The sequence below is a fragment of the Cydia pomonella genome, chromosome 11 (genome assembly GCF_033807575.1).
Source record: "Cydia pomonella isolate Wapato2018A chromosome 11, ilCydPomo1, whole genome shotgun sequence".
Classification (NCBI taxonomy): Eukaryota; Metazoa; Arthropoda; class Insecta; order Lepidoptera; family Tortricidae; genus Cydia; species Cydia pomonella.
The window spans coordinates 16,625,482-16,649,775 of NC_084713.1; the positions used below are offsets into that span (position 1 = coordinate 16,625,482).

At 35.7% G+C, this 24,294-nt stretch overlaps 3 protein-coding genes and 2 long non-coding RNA genes across 5 annotated transcripts; all 5 read right to left on the reverse strand.

Moving 5' to 3' along the window:
- Window positions 1-1,941: 1,941 nt before the first annotated feature.
- LOC133523012 (uncharacterized) lies at window positions 1,942-5,343 on the reverse strand. Its single transcript, XM_061858514.1, has 4 exons — window positions 5,050-5,343; window positions 3,222-3,342; window positions 2,354-2,977; window positions 1,942-2,178 (listed from the first exon to the last, which is right to left on the reverse strand). Exons 2-4 carry the CDS (start codon window positions 3,236-3,238, stop codon window positions 2,052-2,054), a joined length of 768 nt encoding a protein of 255 aa, XP_061714498.1. The 5' UTR covers window positions 3,239-3,342; window positions 5,050-5,343; the 3' UTR covers window positions 1,942-2,051.
- Window positions 5,344-6,304: 961 nt separating this feature from the next.
- On the reverse strand, window positions 6,305-9,057 carry LOC133523010 (keratin-associated protein 10-7-like). Its single transcript, XM_061858513.1, has 2 exons — window positions 7,002-9,057; window positions 6,305-6,543 (listed from the first exon to the last, which is right to left on the reverse strand). The coding sequence occupies exons 1-2, from the start codon at window positions 8,414-8,416 to the stop codon at window positions 6,381-6,383; spliced, it is 1,578 nt and encodes a 525-aa protein (XP_061714497.1). The 5' UTR covers window positions 8,417-9,057; the 3' UTR covers window positions 6,305-6,380.
- Window positions 9,058-12,527: 3,470 nt separating this feature from the next.
- Window positions 12,528-15,618, reverse strand: LOC133523013 (uncharacterized). Its single transcript, XR_009800177.1, has 2 exons — window positions 14,887-15,618; window positions 12,528-13,206 (listed from the first exon to the last, which is right to left on the reverse strand). It is a non-coding gene; the product is annotated as an uncharacterized LOC133523013 (long non-coding RNA).
- A 620-nt stretch (window positions 15,619-16,238) lies between these two features.
- LOC133522552 (uncharacterized) lies at window positions 16,239-17,572 on the reverse strand. The gene is made up of 2 exons (XR_009800078.1): window positions 17,067-17,572; window positions 16,239-16,394 (listed from the first exon to the last, which is right to left on the reverse strand). It is a non-coding gene; the product is annotated as an uncharacterized LOC133522552 (long non-coding RNA).
- A 1,585-nt stretch (window positions 17,573-19,157) lies between these two features.
- LOC133523004 (uncharacterized) lies at window positions 19,158-20,481 on the reverse strand. The gene is made up of 2 exons (XM_061858501.1): window positions 19,683-20,481; window positions 19,158-19,307 (listed from the first exon to the last, which is right to left on the reverse strand). Exons 1-2 carry the CDS (start codon window positions 20,126-20,128, stop codon window positions 19,175-19,177), a joined length of 579 nt encoding a protein of 192 aa, XP_061714485.1. The 5' UTR covers window positions 20,129-20,481; the 3' UTR covers window positions 19,158-19,174.
- Between the last annotated feature and the right edge of the window lie 3,813 nt (window positions 20,482-24,294).

The following is a 24,294-nucleotide window of genomic DNA, read 5'->3' on the forward strand; positions in this document are numbered from 1 at the left end:
CCCTTTGCCCTCTAGGTTCATCATCATCATCGTCGTCATTATCATCATCATATGCTATTCTTCTCTCCGATGCCTCTATCCTCTTTACTAAAGCCTTTTGGAACTGGATGTTTCTCGCATGCCGCTCTCTTTCTTCATCTACTAGTTTATCTATACACGTGCAGGCCCTTTGAGGCTTTAATTTGTTTGCACATTTTGGAGGTTCCATAGAAAATTCGGCTTTACCCGAGGTCGATAGAATCCTACGAAAAATACAAGTGAGTAAATGATTCTAGAATATTGAATACTTTCTTTATACATACATATAAAAGTTGATTACCTACCGTTCACTTTTTTCCATTTCGGCCATTTCTGCAGATAGTCGATTTCGCTAAATAATTATGAACATAGAACTCGTTATTAGTCTGGTCTTCTTTAGAGTGAATGCGGAAGTTAATTATTCCTCATTTTCTGGTGGATTTCTTTTATTCTTGACAATTCATTAGTTTCTGTTTTTTTTAAGAAGCTTTTCTTTCCATTATTTTATCGTCTATAACGACGCGTTGCCTTACTTTTCAGTATTTTAGCATTTAATGTTTTTATTTTGTGCTTGAACAACAACGGCTTCGTTTATGTTTTGTAATACATATGTGTAGTTTCTGTTTTTTTTAAGAAGATTTTCTTTTCATTATTTTATCGTCTATAACGACGCGTTGCCTTACTTTTCAGTATTTTAGCATTTAATGTTTTTATTTTGTGCTTGAACAACAACGGCTTCGTTTATGTTTTGTAATACATATGTGTAGGTATGTATGCTTGAATGATATTAAAATTGTGACCTTTTCTCTAGATTGATTCTGGTCTAATTTTTCTTCTTTATTGATGTTGTATAATAAATAAGATATCAGAAACTACCACGAATTTGTTCCCTTAATAAATCTAAAAGTTACTTTATTTAAGTTTATTTACGTCACTGTGTCAAACATGTCACGCCATTTGCGACCATAGTAAACAAACAAGTATATGTAATAGATATAAGAACTACAAATAGTTTTTAAAATTCCGTGACAGATCGTAATGCTGCCTTCCCATTGAGGCTGAGATAAGTGGAGATGAAAGCGGAATGTAAGACGTGCGGGAATCAACTAACACTCACTCTTCTGGACCAATGTTCTTGGTTACTATACATGTATTATTATTATTATACTCTTTGGTTATTGGTTGATTTTCTTTCATCTCCGCCTCAGTGAAAGGCGTTTGTTAGCAACCTTATGTCTGATAAAAATTCGCGCCCCCGAAATAAGTTTATCAGAAATAAATCGACATGACACTGGCAATCAACAGTAAGCCATATTAAAAAAAAAAAAAAAAAAAAAAGGCGTTTGAGTATATCGTAGCGATTTAAGGCTCAGCTTGACCGGAGATTTGCGAGGATGCGTAACGAGGGATGTGTTCGTTAAGAACCAATAGAATTACTTCATTAATGTTATCCGTAATATATAAATATTATTAATTATTTTAACTTACATTGCTAATTATGTTAATTACAGCTATATTTTTATTTATTATAAGAAATTATTATGGAATTGCTATTGAATTAATTTTGTGTGTTAAATTGTGAATGTTTTTAATGACTAGTATGTAAGCGCTTTGGTACACTACTGTAATGCTTATATATGCTGGAATAAAATGAAATAAAAAAATTGTTTTCCTCCTCCAGCGTGCAGTGATTCTATTGGTTCTTAAGAATACATCCTTCGCTACGCATCCTCGTACATCTCTGGTGGAAACGTAGTTGCTGAGTAAGGCTGTGTTAATAATATTTCGATTGTAGGTATTTTGACTTGACGGTAGTACTGCAAAGTAAAATACCTATTCAATCACATTCCTAAAAAGAATCGTTCTCGAGATGTACATGTGTTTTTCAATGGCGAAAATGTTCTTGTAAAATGTAAAGTATAATTAATAAAATGCGAACAAAAACATTTAATGTGAGACAAAGGTAATCGAACAACAGAATTATACAGAAACTAAAAAAAATAGACATCACAAGGCTTCAGGCACACTACAGGCTAAAGCCATGTTAGGACGTAGGTGACAATGGCGAAGATGATGAATCCGAAAATGTAGAACCAGACGCAGAACACAAAGAAACATTTCTTGAATTTTGTGGCACATCTGTCTCGTGCATGGCATCCGCTGAAACAAAAAAAAACATAATGAACAACTTCAACACAATCTCACAATAATGCCTTTTTTTTCGAAACCATTTAGTAGAAAAGAAATGTAGCCAGCAATAGCTAGTTGTAAGCCATCATATTAAATTTCATTCTGCTTTAGTATACATGGAAATAGGGCACAAAAATAATCTCACCATTCAGCTGGATCCATATGTATAAATACGCTAAATGTCTCTTCCGCTTTATCCACAACACCATCTTTGTTTTTTTTAAAGTATCCCCTTTCCATGGCGAGTTGCGTATTTTCACACTTTTTGTAAGCTTTCTGTCGATCTTTTTCGTATTTTTGTTGAGCTCTTATACTTCTTCTTTCAAATCTCCTTTGTTCTCTTTCCATTATCTTTACGAATGTTTTTCGTTTTCGCTCTTCTCTTCTTATTTTTCTTGAGCACGCGCATTTTTTCTCTTTGAATACTTCTTGAGCTTCAGGAAATTCGGCCGCAACTTGTTCAGTTTTTACTGCTGGTTTTGCAGTAGTTTGAGCTTCCTTCTTCCTCTTTTGTTTTCGTCCTCCTCGCCTACTAGGTGAATCGTCATCATCATCGTCGTCCAAATAATCATCTAGCGTGAGTCTCCTCTCCGAAGCCTCCAATCTGTTTACTAAAGCCTTTTGAAAAGCGACATTCCACTCTTGATTTTCTCTTTCTTCTTGTATTAGTTTGTCTATACCTAAGCAAGGTTTCTGACGTTCTAGTTCTTTACCGGGCCGTCGAGGTGGTTCCAAAACAAAATCGCATTCACCGCAAGTCGACAGTGACCTGAAATATCACTTGTAAGGTAAATAGGAGAAGATAGCTACCCCAAGGAAGTTGAAATAGCTATTAGGTACTAACAGCAATGCTCTGAACTGACCTTAGGTATTACCTATTTTCAATAAGATTTAGGAATAGTAAGTAAATAGAATGGATGAGCAAAATATGATATGACTAAGCTAACTTTCTACACAACAATCGTATCTATTTATATTTCTCTATACTGTCCGTAATCAAAAGAGATAAATACCATCTACGTGTATCCATGGCAATTCCAGCGATCTACTACAGTTGCGAAAGCGATTCATCAGAACGCAAGTCAACATGTACTTGTACTCATTCACTTTTACTTGACTCGAAAACTTGAGGTGCTAGAAAACAGAAGTATATTTAAAAACAACATTTTTACGTAGTAGGTATATATTATTTACATGCGTCTTTTTAGGGTTCCGTAGCCAAATGGCAAAAAACGGAACCCTTATAGATTCGTCATGTCCGTCTGTCTGTCCGATTCTGTCACAGCGACTTTTTTCCGAAACAATAAGAGCTGTACTGTTCAAACTTAGTATGTGGATGTATTCTATGAACCGCATTAAGATTTTCACACAAAAATAGAAAAAAAAACAATAAAGTTTGGGGGTTCCCCATACTTAGAACTGAAACTCAAAAAATCTTTTTTCATCAAACCCATATGTGTGGGGTATCTATGGATAGGTCTTCAAAAATGATATTGAGGTTTCTAATATCATTTTTTTTCTAAAATGAATAGTTTGCGCGAGAGACACTTCCAAAGTGGTAAAATGTGTGTCCCCCCCCCCCCCGTAACTTCTAAAATAACAGAATGAAAAATCTAAAAAAAATATATGATATACATTGCTATGAAAACTTCCACCGAAAATTGGTTTGAACGAAATCTAGTAAGTAGTTTTTTTTAAGACGTCATGTATTTAAAAAAAAAATTTTTTTTCATCATACCCATACGTGTGGGGTATCTATGGATAGGTCTTCAAAAATGATATTAAGGTTTCTAATATAATTTTTTTCTAAACTGAATAGTTTGCGCGAGAGAACCTTCCAAAGTAAAAAAAAGTGTGTCCCCCCCCCCCTGTAACTTCTAAAATAACAGAATGAAAAATCTAAAAAAAATATATGATATACATTACCATGCAAACTTCCACTAAAAATTGGTTTGAACGAGATCTAGTGAGTAGTTTATTTTTAATAAGTCATAAAATTTAAAAAAAATTTTTTTCATCAAACATATACGTGTGGGGTATCTATGGATAGGTCTTCAAAAATGATATTTAGGTTCCTAATATCATTTTTTTCTAAACTGAATAGTTTGCGCGAGAGACACTTCCAAAGTGGTAAAATGTGTGTCCAAAGTGGTAAAATGTTGAAACAAGATCTAGTAAGAAGATTTTTTTTTAATACGTCTTAAATTGTACGGAACCCTTCATGCGCGAGTCCGACTCGCACTTGGCCGCTTTTTTACTTTCAGTTGCAACTGCAACTAAACTAAAATAACTATTTTATAGACGAACTTCCAAAATTCTTCAAATAACATAGAAATACTCATTTCGAATTAGTTTTTTTTACGCATCCTGTGTTTGTTTCGTGTGTTCTTCCGTAGCGTCAAAACTGCTGAAGCATAGGCTACATTTTGAACTAATTTTTAAAAACGGTGGAAACTTTACGCAACGAAGTCCACTAAAGAAACCCATTGAAAAATTACAGTTAGTTTTTGAAACATATTACTTAGTTACGTGATGTAGTTCAGTTATTATCTTTTTCGTTTTATTCGCGTGTTTTTAATAAATAAACTACCTACATTTTCTTCCACGTGATCGTCGCCTCACGACGACGCCTCAGCAATCTCGGTGTTTAAAGATTTAACGCAAACCCCAAAATGAAACCTTCGCTCTCCGAAACACACGAAAGTGGGAAGTCACCATAGATATTGTGTAGCACAGAGCCCTTTAATGTATCACGTTCTATCTTAGCCCTGATAACCATACAACCCCATCATCAGGAGCACAACACGATTTGCAAAGCAAAATATAAAAAGCCGGAATTACCTTTATGCTGACATGCAGCTTACTCTACGACTTTTTCTTCTCTTCATGCTTTTTATTGTGTTTTAAGAGATCTGGGATTTATTTTTTACTTTTTATATGACTGATGTTTTTGTACTAGAAAATCCTTCTTAGCGTTATTGGTCCCCAAGAAAACTAATTTGGATGGGGATTGTTCTCAGTTTTTACTACATTTAATTTTAAATTATATTACGATTGTAGGACCTGAGCCTTTGCGTTACGTGTAATTTTTTTTGGTTATTTTCGAAAGTCTAAAGTTTATTTATTTAGAAGTTCCTGTCAGTCATACCCATGTCATACGTCAGTCGGGATGCTAGGTTTAATATCAGTAGAAATGTTTTGCCTGCCAAAATTGGGCATAGTGCACATTTATTTGCATCATTAGATCATGTTAGAAGTTAACTCAGTGCTTATCAGTGCTTATCCAATTGCGGAACATATTGTGGAAGTACTACTATAAACATAAATTTCCTAAAAAATATGACGCACTTCCACATTTTGTCGCTGCAGATCCTGCAGTTACGTTAGACGGACGGACGGACGGTATTTTTGGCATATAAAAATCGGACAAGTGCGATTCGGACTCGCCCACCGAACAAATTGACTTATTTTTTTTACTGTAGTTTTCAGATTTGACTAGATCTGAGTATATGCTTTTAATTTCAACTCGTTACCCTCACGCGTTCCCGAGATAAAGGGTCTTGACAGACAGTCAAGCGGACGGACGGAGGGATAACAAAGAAGTGAACCTATAAGGGTTCCACTTTTTCCTTTTGAGGTACGGAACCCTCTAAACTGGCATGGTCTAAACCTGCTTTAGTAGATTAGCATTTGAAAATCCGCAGTATATTTTTCTTTGTTCATTCATCGTCGAAAATTAGAAGATCTACATATTTCGTAGACTCACAATAATAATGTTCATTAGTCACTTGTTTATTACCATAAACTCCTTTAGTCCACAAAATACAACATAAAAAAATTGGAAAAAATGGACCACTTTGTAGTCATGTACAGTCAGCGTCAAATACTTCGTAGCAGTCAAAGTAGCCAAATAGTTCGGTACACCATATATTTAGTATGGTGTACCGAACTATTTGGCCACTTTGACTGCTACGAAGTATTTGACGCTGACTGTACGTCACGTATTGTGCCCGGAACTCTTCATTTGAGAATGGATGGTTTCTTAGAAAGAAGTTGGCCAAAGTACGAGTATAAATACAAAAGTAAAACAGTGCCGTTAGTATCTTAGTGAATTTTATTTTTGAAGTTACAAATTTTACATAATGAAATCAAATGTGCACTTGTTTTACTCATCACTGGGTTCCAGCAAATATTGGGATGAAAGTCAATATACACGCCACGACTGTCCCAAATAAAATACAGCAAATAAAGCATCGAAAGCATAAGTTCCGTGGTTGACGGCACCTCCTCCTTCTCCATCTCTTGAGCTTTCGTCGTTTTCTTCTGCGGCATTTGCTGAAATAAAAACAATCAAATTGCATGTCTACTAGAAATTATAAGTATTATATATAAAGAGGGAAAGAACTGGGTCTGCTGGTTTTGCTTTTCATCGGTCCACGTTTTTAGTCCTAATGATCATCAAGCGAAGACTAACAAGCCAATTCGAACGTACGCTGATATCATGACATGAGAAGAACATCAAACTGATGTCATTAAGCTAACGTGCATTTGGCTCACACTTGTCCGTACATGTACTGGCACAGGCGATACGCACGATAACTAAATAACATGATTCAAATATCATTCTGATGTCAGTTTGCGTTCGAATAGACCTGTAGGTCTAACACCTAGTCCCTAAGACTGGTAAGATTGTAAAAAGTACACTCCTGTCAATCACGATCATTATGATTAGGGAATATTTCCTTTGTCAATTGTTCCCCTGTTACCAGAATTTACCTAATTTTGGTACTCACCAGCATCTTCGCCGTTTATCTTTTGAGCAAGATCGTTTACGAGGCCGCCTGTACTTCTTAGGTGGTTTCCATTTGATACAATCACTACAACAGCAGTCTTCTCTACCTGTACACATAGGGCCACCACATTCGGAACACATGCTCTCGCAAGAACGACTAGTTTTACGTTTTTTCTTGGAGCCCTTGCTAATTGAAGTACGGGAATCGCAAGGAGAAAGAGTACATGCAGATTGCTTCCTGCTAGGATAATTACAGTCGGGGGATATGCTTTCGCAAGAACGGGTAGGTGTGACTCTCTTTGACGAAGATCTACGTTTTCTTTTGGGGACCTTGCATGAAGGAGTACGGGAAGGGCACGAAGGAAGAGTACATGTAGATTGGTCCATGTAAGGACAAGGGGCACCTACAGATTGCTCCTTGCAAGGAGAACCACAGTCGGGGGATATGCTTTGGCCAGAACGAGTAGGTGTGACTCTGCATGACGAAGACCTACGTTTTTTTAATTTAAATTTTTTCATACTTATCTTGGACGCCTTGCAAATTGAAGTAGTACGGGAAGGGCAAGAAGGAAGAGTACATGTAGACTGGTGCATGTAAGAACTAGGGGCACATTTAGGTTGTGTGCAAGGATTAGGGGGACATGCAGGTTGTTCTATACAAGAATAAGGGGTAGCGACACATTGTTCCGTGCAAGGATAAGCGGTACATGCAGGATGCTCTTTGCAAGAATAAGGAGAACATACAGGTTGCTCCCTGCGAGGATAAAGGGTACATGCAGGTTGCTCCATGCAAGGATAAGGGGTACAGACAGGTTGCTCCGGGCAAGGGTAAGTGGTACATGGGGGTTGCTCCCTGCAAGGATAAAGGGTGCATACAGGTTTCTCCTTACAAGGATAAGGTCGACATGCGGGTCGTTCCGTGCAAGAATAAGGGGTACATTCAGGTTGCTTCATGCAAGGAGAATGGGTACATACAGGTGGCTCCATGCAAGGCAAAGGGGTACATACAGGTTGCTCCATGCAAGGAGAAGGGGTACATACAGTTTGATCCGTACAAGGATAAGGGGTAAGCGCGGGGCACGAAGGTTGATCACAAGTAGCACTGGTAACCTGAATGCAAGTATTAGCTCTGTTATATGGAGGCGTACAGTCGGGGTTAATGTTATCAGACGAAGGTCGAGAAGAAGTTGCAGCTCTCTTTAGGTCACAAAGTTGCTTTTGTCGTCTGCATTGTTCGTTCTTAAGTTTCTCTATGCATCTCTGGTGCCTTTTATATTCTGATCTATCCGTTGATTCCATAGAAAAAGATATCTTCTTGCAAAGAGATTTCCTTAATTTCTTCATTGAAAAATGATTTTTATGTGATTTTAAATCTAAATTTAGGTTTATTTTCGGGAAGCTGCCAAAGCAAGGCATTTTTTGCGGTGTACCAACGTTTTTCACCAGTCATCGCGTGCATTGGATAAGTTAGTTACTAGTAATATTTATGTCTACTATCGTCATGATTTGATCTTGGAACCGAATAAAATTCAACAAAAACATTAATCTTGGTAGAAATTCATGTTTGGCTAGATTATGTCATGTTCTGACATTGACAAGTTTAACGTGTGTTGCTTGATATTCCTCTTATAATACTACCTACGTGACTAAAGACAAAATATATCTCCTCTTTTTTGTTCGATAAGCAGCATTCGCCACTGCGTGTACAGTTGGTATAAATAATAATAATTCAGCCTATATACGTCCCACTGCTGGGCACAGGCCTCCTCTCATGCGCGAGAGGGCTCGGGCTATAGTTCCCACGCTAGCCCAATGCGGATTGGGGACTTCACATACACCTTTGAATTTCTTCGCAGATGTATGCAGGTTTCCTCACGATGTTTTCCTTCACCGAAAAGCTGGTGGTAAGTACGAGTATCAAATGACATTTCGTACATAACTTCCGAAAAACTCATTGGTACGAGCCAGGATTTGAACCCGCGACCTCCGGATTGAAAGTCGAACGTCATATCCACTCGGCCACCACCGGTTGTACAGTTGGTATACAGTGTGTAAATCCAATATTGGCAATCAACCCAGGACTTCATCCGGGTAATCATATGTGAATCCTAACAAAAACATAAATGTGAAATGAGAGCCAAGTTCAATATTAATAATATAAGTATGTGTCGTTTTTGACTCGCTGACAAAAGAATTGAGATATATATGAGTGCCAAGTTCTGTGCTGTGTATCGGGTGGATAGTTTGAAATGTATGTTACTAAAATGACATACACATCTTTACTGATTGTCACGCAAGATAAAATAACGTTGAAAATTTTATTAACTTTAATAGATAATATTCGCCATGCGGCATTATCCACCGGCTCATTTAGCGGATATTCTTACTCAGCCAAATATTAAGCGTATACGTAAAAACTAGTCAAGACAAATCCTCTATAATTTCAGGATTATCTACCGTAGATATCCGCTAAATGAGCCGGTGGATAATGCCGCATGGCGAATATTATCTATTAAAGTTAATTAAATTTTCAACGTTATTTTATCTTGCGTGACAATCAGTAAAGATGTGTATGTCATTTTAGTAACATACATTTCAAACTATCCACCAGATATCATAAAAAGGTGAATAGTTTGCACTCTCGCGATTGAGACAGAACAGTACTAAAGCCTAGTCTTACCGATAAGAGAAACGAGGAAAGCTACTTGTGACTAAAGTGTGTAAGATAAAGATAATTATCATAATTATTTAAAGCACTACGCTGTGTTTTAGTTGCAAGTCACATCCTTTTATCTCGAACCAAAATTTCCGGTAGTAAAACCTTTTTGTAGGATAGATACCAAACTTAATTAAGTAAAACAGCCTAACAATCATGCGGTTAGTGCGTCTGCGAAATAGTAGTAAATGGCTACGTCACACCTTAGGGTGTATTACAATTGAGATTTTCTTACCTGTGGTTTGTTTTAAATAATTAATATCTCTTAAATTTTGGGTTTTTGGACTATAACAACACACAACTTCATTATTTTTTATTTTTTATTATTATTTTTTGTTTAATTAATGATTATAATTGTACTTATATTTGTATGACTTGTCAAAAGTGCTTATTATTAAGCCTACTTGAATAAATTATTTTTGAAGTTATACGTTATATAACTCTATATAATATAATCCATTGATAAATTAAATCTGGATCTTATACACATCCAACATTGGTCTCAGAAGTTCGGTCTATTCGTTAACCCCTCCAAGTGTCAGGCCATTGTCATAGGCGGCGCCCGACAGCTCCTTAAACTCGAATTTATACCTCCTGTATACTTTAGTGGCACGCCTATTCCCTACAGCCAAAGTGTAAAAGACTTGGGTGTCTATATCGATAGTACCCTGAGCTGGAGGACACAGATAGCTGAAATAAGCCGCAAAGTTACTGGTTCTCTTCATACTCTCAACAGACTTAAACACTTTTTACCTATTAAAACCAAAATATTATTAGTACAAACTTTAATCCTACCAATAATCGACTATGGCGATGTGTGTTATCCGGACTTAAATGAGGAGCTCTTGGACAAATTAGATCGTTTAATGAATAATTGTATCCGTTTTGTTTTCTGTCTCCGCAAATACGATCATGTCTCCTCATTCCGCTCAAAACTTGGCTGGTTTCCCATTCGTATTCGGCGCAACATTCGCATGCTCTGCACCCTCTTTTCTGTTCTTAACGACCCTCAGTCCCCCGAATATCTAAAATCTTTCTTCCACTACTATGGTGTCTCTCGTGTCCGTCAGCTTCGCTCTTCTGGCAATCTATCTCTGTCTATATCATCTCACCGAACTGGTTACATGTCCGATTCTTTCTCTATTCAGGCAGCTCGCCTTTGGAATAGTCTCCCTGTCAAAATTAGACAGTGTCCGAACAGGTTTGCTTTTAAAAAATCCTTAAGTGAGCACTTTGCTGGCAGTACTGGAAAATCTTAATGTTTCTGCTTTGTAAGTTCATCTGATTTCATATACATATATATATATGTATGTATATGTAAGTATATGTATTTGTATCAATATTATTAATATATATGTATGTTTATGTATGTGTATTTTTTATGAATGTATTGTGTTCGTACATGTATCAATTGTATCACCTATACCTATGTTTTTGCACCGCCTACAACTTATCTGCTTTGCCTACAGGTTGACTGGTAGAGAATGCCTTACGGCATTAAGTTCGCCTATTGTACAGTTTGTTTTCTTATGTGCAATAAAGATTAAATAAAATAAATAAATAAATATACTCTAATTAGGCTCTAAAATTGTTGGTTTAAATCTTTCGGGTTATTAAGGGTCACCGTGTATATCTCAATTCTTTTGTCGGCGAGTCAACAACGACACATAGTTATTTTTAATATTGAACTTGGATCTCTTTTCACATTTGTGTTTTTGTTGGGATATTATTACTTTTTGTACGGAAATTACTATACTATTAATCATGAAAATAGGGATATCCTCGCTAATGCGCGGTCTGTTGTCAAAAATTTTCAGTTTTTCAGATCTTTTGCTCTATCCTCCTGAGTCCCAGAGGCCTACAAATTCCAAAAGATTATTTTTAACTTTCACTAAACAAGACATGGTTCCAAATTTAAAAACAAAACATCGCATCCAGGAGGCTATGTACATTTAATAGTATACATATATGTCAAATATCAAGTTTAATAATATCAAAAAAATTGTCTATTAAATACATTTATTTATTACCAGAGATCGGACAAATTTGCGCCATTGCTAGCAATAATGTGGACATGACTCCAAAATTAATCAAATATGTAATCATTTAATTAATTTCTTACTTGACATAAATTTTAATTCCTAGTCAATAAATACAAAAGTTTGTTAAAGTATAGATTTATTAACGAAAATAATCAGTATTTTTTCCAAAATTTCTGCAGTCAGTCTATTTCTTTTTACATCAAAAATATACTTAAGTGCTGAAAAACTTCGCTCGCACTCCACTGATGTTAATGAGGCAAACTTAAGTAGTGATCATTTACAGTAAAAATACTGATCATTTTCTTAATAAATCTATACTTTAACAAACTTTTGTATTTATTGACTAGGAATTAAAATTTAAGTCAAGTAAGAAATTAATTAAATGATTACATATTTGATTAATTTTGGAGTCATGTCCACATTATTGCGAGCAATGACGCAAATTTGTCCGATCTCTGTTTATTACATAGGTAATTACTAATTAGGTGTAATTCATACTTATGCACATTCGTGTAGGAAGACTTACAGAAAATGACTGCTTTGGTCAAAGTTGTAAAGACAAATGAGTACAATAAGCATCAAAAATTACCAAACAATAATATATATGTAATTTCTAAAATTAAAGTGATGCTCGCTCCTACTCGCTTAGATATGTAAAGTCACTATTAGATCGCCATCAGAGAGTTATCAAATAAACAAACAAACATTTGTTCAGAAAATAGGCCACATGAGCACTTTTACATGAAATAACAAAATACAATTACACATATGGTATAATTAAATATTAGATACTTTATTCGAGATGTATACAGTCTCTAATTATCGAATTACATAAAAAAAATTGATAAAAAATACAAACAACAAATAGTAAATTTCCTTAGAGATGTAAAGGTCTCTAAGTGTCACAGATAAAATATAATTAAAAAATGACCATTAAAGTATCGGAGCGGTTGAGGTGCCGTCACTGTAAATGCATTTTAAACTTTATAATAGTCGCTTTGTTAAGACATTTGGGAATACCTGGCCTCCACGATATATCTGCTACTGGGGCGTACCATACTGGCGCATTCAGTAGAATGCGATCAAAGAGGGAATCCGTCTTTGATCGCATTCTTACTGAATGAATCAGATGGCATTTATAAAAAATGAATTTTACATTTTACATTTATAAAAAAATTAAAATAATAAATACATATTATAGGACATTATTACACAAATACACATTTATCTCATTATAATAGTTTTATGCTTCTTGAAATTCAATTTAGATTTGAGGGAGAAGAACGAATCGCGACAATGACGGTTGTTGTATAAGTTGAGTCCATCACGATTCTATTAATTGTACTCAAGGGCCAAATGGGAGCGCTATAGCCAAAAAGGCGGCGAGTGCAATGACAACAAGACAGCAACATGGGCGGAGTTTTTTTAACATTCGTTTTTTGCAGACGCTGAAACAAAATTGACATATTATCAAGTACAAAAGGAACATAAGGCCAATTTTCATTTCTTTGTTTGTTATGGTTTTGAATTTGTTATGCTACGATATTTACGATCGCTCACGCTGTTAATAACTAATTGTTATATTAGAATCGATCTTTAGATTGGATCAGATTTAAAGTATGCTGTTTTCAAAAGTAATTTTTAACCCTTTGACCGCGAAAGACGTTAACTGACGCACGCGGTTACAGTTCAATATCAATTCGTGCTTTCCGACATGGTTTACAATGACGCGCCGCACACGATAGGAGTGGCGGTCAAAGAGTTAATACCAAATAAAGTCACAAGAAAAAACGCAATAGGGAGATCTTTCTATCATTTCTATCAAAAAACATTACAAAAGTACGTTATTTATACAGTATTTACCATAAGAAATACGATTTTAACACTATTTTGTTATAAAAACATGAGATTTGTTTTTAATTTAAAATGTAAATCGAAATTTTATTATCTGTATGTCACGTGACCGCAAACCCCGACCGCCATTTTTTCTCATGAGTGACGTCACTATAGCAAAAACAAGTGTCAATTTGCACTTCAAATTTGACGTTTCTTTGTTACTGCACTGCTATTATGACGCTACAAAGTCACACGAATGGCGGCTGACTTTTGGGCGTGAACATGTATTTAGTGTTGTTAAAAGACTAGTCTTGAAGACTTTGAAACCTTGAAGACTCGCAAACCTTTAAGGTTCAAGTTTTGAAGACTTGAGCGTTGAAGGTTTGAGCTCAAAAACGGTTCAGATCCTTAAAGCTTTTATGAGCTCTTAAAAACTCGGGCCTATTGAAAGCTCAAGCTCCTCGAACCTCGAAGGCCTGAGTCGAGCGTCAAGAGCTCAAACAATGAGCGTTCTAGGCAGAAAGTATAATTGTGTTTTTTTTTAAAGAATATTATGAACCTAACTAGGTTGCTACTTTGTAGTCGCAAAAAGACTGATGTCACTCATAAAATTTATCTGCAGCCTAAAAAAATCTTTAACTTTACGGTTAGAGGTATTGTTTATCCACTCTAATTGATATTTTACAAACAAAAATGCGATAAAGTACGAATTTATTTTTTCTTTTTTTCCCTATTTCACAAATATTCATATAATATTTTTTAATTATAATGATCTCAGGATTACGCTGTTAAATTCTCTCGGGTTCCTCACGGGCACCCTGTATAACTATCAAATATGGCATAGATTGATTTAATTTGTTAGAAGCTTTTAAGACTTAAATGCTCCAAACCTTATAGACTTAAACCTTCAAAGCTTAGGAGGCTTGAAAGCTTGAGGCCTAAAGACTCGATGTTTCTGTGATCGTAAGCTGCTACGCGAACTTATTTATTTGAGGCTTATACGGTCGAGGCTTTAAGGTTCAAGGCTTCTAGACTCAGCAGTCGCGACTCGAGTCTTGTAGTTTACGCCTCGTTCGTTGGTTTACAACACTTCATGTATCGTTTAAATTTTAAATAATTTTTCTTCGCATATAGCGATGTTCTTTTCATGAAATAAAAATATTTTTATGGAATAGCCTATTGTTGGCGTGGGACTAAATTAAGGAGTTCTTGCGATCCCTGGTGTTTCCATTACCTTAAAAGTAACCACATAATTCAGGTTGCGACCTGTTCTTTATTTTTTTCAAACTTACCATTTTCTCGCAATTATAACTTTCGATGGAGTACGAAAAACACGAAATTTCCTCCTGTCTTTAGGCTCCAATTTATTAACGGCTTTCTTAATAGCAGATAGTTGCCTCTTTCGTTTGTTTTTTAGTTTTTTCAATTCTTTTTGGAACTGCTGTTCTTCCTTATTACGACGTTTTTCTTGTTGTTTTATATCTTTTCTAATTTGGTTTACATATTGTAGCTCAACTTTTTCGCATAGATGTACTGAACAACAATCCATTCTAGAAAGACATAACACAGTAGAACTAAGTAAGTGTTAGGATAACATTGCATGTACAAGTTCTACTGCTTTCTTTATTTGATATTATTTATTTATTTCATCATGTTTCATGTGGTCTCTGTTTTTGTCAGGCGGTCAGATATAACGCCTGCATTACCTAAATACTGTATCAATTTCAAATGAAATGCCTGAGTATATTTGTTATTGAAATGCACTGTCAAACTTTGAATTGTCACTTACTTGACATTGATTATCAAGCGTAAACTCAAAACAAATATACTATGGAGTTGCCACAGGCGTGCGAAGTGAGGGACAGAACATTTTGCAGAACATACGCAATGCGACGAAATAAAAAAATCTTTTTATAATTCCTGAAAACATACCAAAAACCACGTATACGTAATTCAGTCAGATTCATTGTTGCCTACCAAGCAGTAGTGGGTAATATATATATTTTTTAAATAAAATAACTTTATTTAGCTACATGATAGAATATTATACTTACTTTACTCTTTGGTGGGTAACAACCATGGACCTAGAATACTAAGGACGTAATCTCGCTAAAACACAACTAGGATTCCATCATCCACCAATTTCCTAGTATTTACGCATTACACACACATTGACAGTTATCTCTATGGCCTCATCCACCAATCTGCCGTCAGTCAAATTGAGACGTCAGTGCATTATTTGTTCGAAGAAAAAAATGCGTGGTCAAATGTTGTAAAAATTATACTGATTGAAAGAAAAAAAAAGAGACAGGATAAATTTTCATAGATAAGTTAATCAATTATCACGTTATCTTTCGTAAAATATGATATTAATCCATAAATTTGTACCCAAATTGGAGGGTGCTCCCACTTTTTTTGCCATACTAAATTGAACCTTATCACCGAGCTAGAAAGGTGATCGTATCAAACTAGAGAAAATGTACTCAATCCGCCTAGATATACATTCGTGACACGCACACATTGAAAACTTCCGCCATTGCAGTATCACAGCTGGTCGTCAGTGTTGCGGCCTCTGTCAAATTGTTCCTCTATGGTAACAAGAACAAGTGTAGTATAAATTAAACCTTCAATGAAAAGGCAAAAATCTGATTTACTCTTTAATATTTGAAACACTACTTAGGTACTACATATTTGACTCTATGCGCTATGGATCGCAAACGCGACGATGACCCAAAAAACGCCGCAAGAAATCAAACTGCAACAATGCATAAGACAGCACCGTTGGCGTTGTTTACAACCACTGAAATAGAACAAACAGATGTTAATAAAATCATTGCTTTTAAAGTACAAACCTCACAATGTAAGTTTCTTGTTTCTTGAGCGACCATCTGCGAAAAGATCACAACAGTTTGGTTCAACGACCAGGGCCGGATTGCGTAATAAAATACAAGCTACATAAGCTAATACTATTAGTGATTTTATATACAAAATCACTAATAGTATTTATTAGCTTGTATTTTATTATCATCAGTCGGGCCGTATGATTATTTGCCACCGAGATAGTATAGAAAAAGAATGCAATAGGCAGGTCAAAATTCTTTTCGTTTTCTTGTTCTTTGTCTCCAAAAATTTTTTCGGACTGGAGCTTTTTGTATGGGGTGACATTTAGTTTGTAATTATTATTAAGAGAATTATAATATACAGCTAGAAAGACATCCGATGGTAATCAAGTTACATCATTTATTTGATAAAAAGCAATAATAGAAGCGTGGCAGAGTGGTCAGAAACAAGACAACGAAAAATTTTTAACCCAGGCCCCTGACCCTAGTCCATATCACAGAAAACCATAGAATAAGGGCAGTGGAAGGCCAGTCGATGTGGTGGTGGTGTAACTCAACTCAACACACAAGATGATGTATAGGGCTTACTACTCCTACACTAGTACTGTGCTACTACCTACTCCACTGCTTACCACTGGTTCACCGTGACAATTCGAGGGTTCGTATTTTTTCTGAGAGACATTCTTAACGCTTGTAGTTTTTTAGCACTTTTATCTTGCAATTCTTTTAACTCCTGTTTATATTTGTTTTCTTCCTCTGTACCTCTCTTTTCTCTTTGCTCTGCTTTTTTCTGTAGTTTTTTTGCATACGCTATTTGCCACTTACGGAATTTCTCGTAGGAAGTGCAATCCATTCTGTCGACTAAGTGATATGTCCTCAACAGCAAACTAATAAACCTTAAATATATATATTATGGAGGTATTGAGTTAGGTATATTTGTATTATGAGCATTGGCGAAAGGGGCTGCGAGCATTACGACCTTGGAACTTAATTATTTATTTTGTTTGAGCTTGATTTTTTTGTCTGTTAGTCATTGGATGGTCACAGTTTTCTATGATAAACGGCTTTAAGAATTTATTTCATAACTAGATCATTTGTGTTTGTTTACTGAAACATCTGTCAGACTAGGTAACGTCATTTAGTTGACACTATCAAAACTTGTTTTTTTTTTTCATTTATTTGAAGATGATTTGGAGCATTGGCAACACGGCCATCAGCTCAAACATAAATAAAGCCCGACAAGAAATCTAAATATGATCAATTGATCATTGTCAAGAGGGCGCTATTATTCTCATGTATAGGGTGACAGTTCAGTTTAGTATGAAAAATTTAGTTCCAGTTAAATTCCGCAATATGGCTCGTGATATACTACTATGGCAGTACAAACATATCCTTAACTATTTAAAAACACACAAACACCTAAAAAAACTATTAAAAGACTAAACAAAAAGAGAGTCACCTATAAGAAGCCGACAGTATTTTTAACAAAATCAAAAATAACCTTGTACAATTCAAGATGTCTTAATAGTTCCTGTACGGACGTTGGAAATCAAAACTTATTCCAATACTACAGTAACAAATAATTAAAGTATAAAGGGGTTCACTCATGGTACAATTCATCTTTACAATCCGTCGTTACAGACGGATCGAAACGACGGATTCATAAGGTATGTTAATATCGTTAACGATTTACTTAATCGAAGACGATATAGGAAATCGCAACAAAAATCCGTGCAATCATAGCGATGTAGCGATGAATTCACTTTGTACGGCTCTTTGCGACCAACGATTTGCTTTTTGTCACATTCTTGACGCAGGCGCCGCACACGCTGCATCCTTGATCGCGCATCGATCGTAACGACCACTTATTATGTTGACTGGCATTTTCGAAGTGACCGATCGTCACGATGTTAGTAAGACTGATCGAAGCGATTAATCGTACCATGATTGGACCCCTTTAAGTTTATTAACGACGAGTCTGCATTAATAATATCAAAGATACATTGATTGAGTAAGATGCGTATAATCTAAGACAATTTCGTGCTTCAAATTTGACAGGTAAAAGAGATGGCGCTGTACAGCTCTATACATTTTGCGTATATTTTGCGGTAACTCTGATTGTCAAAAGGTTTAACAATTCAGGCACGGGCATATGGACACGTTTTTTACTTATACTTTACCTCTCTATTACAATCAATTCTCTTTGATAATATATAATTGGGTAACACTGGTAACAGTTAGGTAATAAAGTCTGTCTACTGGCTCAGTTTCATTGGTTGATAACTCGGTCGATATAAAGCATGCGGGTCACTCATAATGGCATGCGTTTTGGAAATCTCCCGCACCCCGCATACGGGCACTATCGACCAATGAAAACAATTCCCCGAATGCGGGCCCTATGGCATGCTTTATGGAAATCTCCCGCACTCCGCATACGGGCGCTATCGACCAATGAAACTGAGCCATAAGCTAACTTTCCCTGATTTGAACAGAACAAACTGAGGGAACTTATTATAAGCGTCATATTTTAAAATAATTTTGACATTTACCAAACTTTGTCATTGCTAATATTTTATAACTTTTTTTAGAGTCTGTGCGGAAAGGGAAGAGTGGTGGAATGTAAGGGAACCCATACATTCTACGACTCTTCTTTTTCTGCACAGACTCTATCTTGATGTAGAGCCTGCGAGAAAGACAATTAGTAATTCAATAAAATGCATGTGTGTATTAACATATACGTTTATTTAAAAAATAAAATGAATATGGTGGCAGCAACAAGTATGACTGCACACACAGTTAGTAAGTAGCAACAGTAACGGTAGCAAACCTGAGTGAGTTGCTTCCGAAGTGAGCATGATTTGGTGCCACATTCACTGAAATCAAAAGAATACAAGTTTTGTGAAGCTGTGCTCAGTCAACTGTTTTGAGTTATTGACAGATGAGTTACTTTCAAGAAGATAATTTAATTTACGTCAACATTTATGAGCAGGACTGCAAATCTAGGGGATAACATACTTCTGAAGAGTATTATGGTGTAAAATTAAAAAGAGTAGTAAGGTTCACAACAATTACATGATCACAGGCGTAAGGCAATCTTGCGCTCTTCAGAAACACCTCCGTATTCCGTCGGTGGTATGGGTAGTGCAAAGTTAGATATGAAACTCCGATGTGGACTTAATTAATTATCTATGCTACTTAGGTACTACTGCGTTCAGCTTCACCTATTGAGTTGAATTTCGTTAACCTACCATGGTTTTCTTTTGACATCAAGCCCCAGTTGTTCAGGTTTCACAAATATACTTATGATATTCGACGTATCTTGTCGCCTGTCGAGAATGGGATCATTGCTTTTGTACGTATTTTCAAAACCACTACAACAACAAGGGTAAAATGGATCCCCTGAATCTCCGGGAGGTGCACCCACCAAGCTTGGGTTACCAGACAAGTCGCCTGTACCAACTAACTCATCTTCTAGCTTCGATATATACACCTTTTCTAGTTGGTTCAATTTTTTCTGCCGTTCTCTTTCGAATTTTGCTAATTGTTTTTCATATTTGTTCAATGCCTTTTCGTTTTCCCTTTCGCATTTTTTTTTCTTCCTTTGATAGTTGTCTTTGATATCGTTCAGTTTCTTTGGTTGGTTGACATCCTGGACAGGGATCAGGCATTCTGAGAGATGTCTCAGAATGACCATAAAACGAGAAATTTAATAGTATTTATTCCAAAATCATATGTTTGTTTGTTTGCTTTATGTGAAGTTTATAACAGATAACATATGTCATTAAAACGTCAGTTATTCCGGAACCTTATTGACATTTGTTTTATCAGTGAGGTTGCAAAGAGTAAAGTAATGGTGAGGTTGTCTCATATAGGCACTGAAAGAGTTTTTATCACAGGATTATATCGCTGGACTCTCGTTTTTTAGTTCCGTGGAATTCTGTCGTTTCCTGGTAATGCCATGCAAAAAATTACACTATAAATTTGTGGGGAGAATTACAAGCCAAAATAAATAATTGGAAATATATTTTGACATAATATTTTTTACTTACGATCATAATAATACTATATATTCGTGAAAACAAATATAGTTTAATTTTTAAATGCACTATTTGGACATGAGAAAATATCAGGTATTTTTCTAAAGTGATTAGGTATCATTCGAATGACTTATCAAAAATTATATTTATTATACTTTGTGCTATCTCGCTTAGTTTTATGAAATAAATGGCTAGTATAGGTACTTATACCTACTACCCAGCGAAAAATAACTGCGTAGCGGGCGCCACTTCCACAATCCATCACGATCTGAGGGTCTACCGCGAAACAAGAAAATCGAATTTTCGTTATCGAGCCTATTCGAGCGATGAAGAGGCATATAACTATATTTCCAATTCGCGTTTCCCGGTAGGCACTTTGTTAACAAACCGCCTTGATGCATCAATGTCGTATTTTATTATCTGTAAAAACTCGTCAAACAACAGATTAAGGCACAGTATGTATAAGTTACTCTATGGTTTACGAAAGGTGCTAGTGCTGCATTCTGGCGGCAGAACATTGCGGTAATACTCCCTATTACTTTATCGGTCTAATAGGGTTGTTTCCACCTACAAATCTTAGGGCAGAATTGTATCCCAATAAATTCTTTTGGATTATAAGAACATGTTAAACTACTTTTAGGGGATCTGTAATGACCATATTTTTGTAAATATTGAATTTAAAATATCTTTTGGCACACGTCACGTGACCAAACTCGAAACGTCTTTGAAGATTTTGATGACGTCACAACTCGCGGATTGACACTGTTGATAGTTAGGCGATAGACAACATATGACAAATGTCGTTTGACAGCTCGTATCTTCTACGTGTGTATGTAGTTATGTGTCAAACCGTAAACTGTGAGGTCACTCAATTTTCAAAGAGTGTTTTGGGCGCGAAAGCATCCGTCAAAATATATTTTGTTCATTTAACATATTTAAAGCCGTTTTTAGTATAAAGTTGAATTTTAGGGCAACTTTTAGTTAATATAGAACGTAATACGAGCGTTTCAAAAAATTGGAAACAACCCTATTATAACTCAATATATAATACTTTATGTAAACAAAACATACCTACTGTCGTAACCTTGCTCGAGGCTCGAGTAGTTGATAAGATGCTGATTGAACCAATAAACTGAGTGTTTCTTCAAGATTACTTCCGTCTTTTATTAAAACCATCTAAAGAAGGATATTCTGATTTCAATAACAGGTTATGAATTTGATTTGGATTTGTTATGGATATGATCTGTCAGTGTCAAAAGTGACGTTTCTGGTTAAATGAAATCATAATAAAATCCAGATCGAATTCATAAGCGGTTATTTCTATCAGAATACACCTCCGGGGCGAATACAATAGGTCAATTTAAACTATAGTAGGTAATTGCTTTTTTTATTTTTTTAAACAAAAACGCTCACAAACCAAAAAACGGTGGGTAGGCCCAGGTAATCGCTGGGAAGACGGAGCTGGTTCAGTTCCGCTTCAGTAACTGGCAGGAAGATGCACAGGATCAGGACAGGTGGCACGTATATACGCTCTCGTTTCGGAGGCCAAGATTCTTTTTGGATCACTGAGCCAAAATAATGAGTTAAAACAAAAACGAATTATCAAACTGTCGCGGGTATCGATTCTTGAGTGAGAACACTACCGACTTTCTGATTAGTATTTACTGTGCGAAAAAGATGCGTATTTCACGCGACTCGTGATTTGAATAGAAGATTAACCTAGCTAGATTTACTTAATATTTGAATCTTTATTAAAACGACTCTTAGATTCAGAACTTCGAAGTTGACAGAAAAATTTATGCGGTCGAGGAAATATTTCACTCCAATGCCAACTGCATTGATATTTCGACATACTGCGTTCCACAGCGTTCCACAACTTTTGTAAAAGTTCCTTGAACGAAATGAAATAAAGTTGTAGAATGTAGCTTGTCAAATGGAAATCTAGTAAAAGAATAAAAGTAGATACTTTTATTTTTTATGAAATCTCACTATGATTTTTGATGACATATTGACACGAGACGTAATTTTTGTATTTATTTCGAGCGGCAATGTATTTGCGTACAAAGTCTTCATTTGTGTCAGTTCACACGTCGCGTCACATAAACCGGCCAAGTGCGTGTCGGACCAGGCATAATGGCGAGTTCCGGACCTTCAAGCTGTACAAGCAAAATAACATATATTCGCGGCACTTACATCATTTTAATAAGACTGATAAAATTCAAAATAATTTTCGTAGAAAGTAATTATTAAGCTTTGTTATCTAGAATTCTGTGTAAATAATTTTTCTCGCCTGGTTCAAAAGTTAGGGGGGGGGGGGGGGTCACAATCTACTACTAAGTATCAGCTTACAAAATAGACTACATACATATAGATAAGTACTTAAATACATTAGCATAGATACAGATTGATTCAGAGGTTACCTATAGTGAAAGCGCACTTTAAGAGGGGTGTCCCTTGGGGAAAAAAGACAAGTGTGCATGTAATTGAACGGTAGGTAGACATTCAAGATAAGTCAGATTTCTACATTCATTTCCAGGCTTCCTCCGAGCGGAAATGTGGTCGACTTTTATTTTAAGACTATGTTTTCCCGAGTGCATTTCGAGAAGGCCAACTTAAAGTAGGTAAGTCATTTCCACATGAATTCTGGAATCTATGAGTGCTAGCTGAAGACGAAGAGGTATTGGGTAACAACATAATCCTCTGTGCCAGGAGATAGGTACTACACAGCTGTTTATTAACTTAAATTGATAATCGACCTTAATAACAACCAAGTGATAGCTTTTATTTAATACAAGCTTTTTTAATACTTAGTGGGAGCCCCACGCGTCTAACCGAGGAGCAGGTAGACCTCGTCGGCGATGGCTGGATAACTTGGACTCCTTTTTGAGAGGCTGGCCAGATATAGCACTAAAATGAAACGAATGGAAAAAGAGGGGGAGGCCTTTGCCCAGCAGTGGGACACAGTGGACTCTGAGTAATAAATAAAGCTTTTTATTTTCTTAGGGTCCGTAATCAAAATGTCAAAAACAGAACCATATGGTTTCGTCATATCCCTCTATCAGTCTTAATTTAGATGTGTTTTAGAAGCCTATTCCCTTTGAATTTTTTTAAACTTTAAACAAAAACTGATCACTTTATATAATTTTATAGTCTCCTTTGGTAGTTCCATTTAACAAATGATGATTTCTGAGTACAAATAGATGAGTTACTATAACTGCGTCTATAGATAATATTTAACCGTTTTAAATACGATCGCATCTTCAACACCTGAAAAAAAAGAAAAAAAGTAAAAGAAAAAAATCTGTCCAGCTATCTACGATGACTCCACGAACATGCATAAAAAATATCTCCACGAAAATTTGAGAATCACCTCTCCTGAAATTTTAAAGTAGGTTAAAAGAAGGGCATTCCATACTTATTTAACTGAGAGTAAAAAACACTTAAACAAACATCATCATTGCAATTTAATAAACTGGTTCCGACTGTGTTTGTCTCAATGAAGAGTCCTGTTTTATTGTTCATTTGTTCACGGTTATTATCGATATTTATATCAGCATAGCGATAACCAATGACTCCACTTCCCAACAGTGTAGTTTGTTACTTTCATCATCAGGGTACACCTTTCATCTGAGTATTATTAATTTCGAGGAAAAATAGGAAATGAATGTCGACAAGGTATTGATTTTTAATATACAAGTCACTTTTGCGCAATATGAACATAATAGATATACATATACAGAGGTATTACTATAAATAACTAGCTTAAACCTGAAATAGGCCCTTGAGGCATTGTACTGTGAAGGTTTGAAACCTTCTTTTGGTA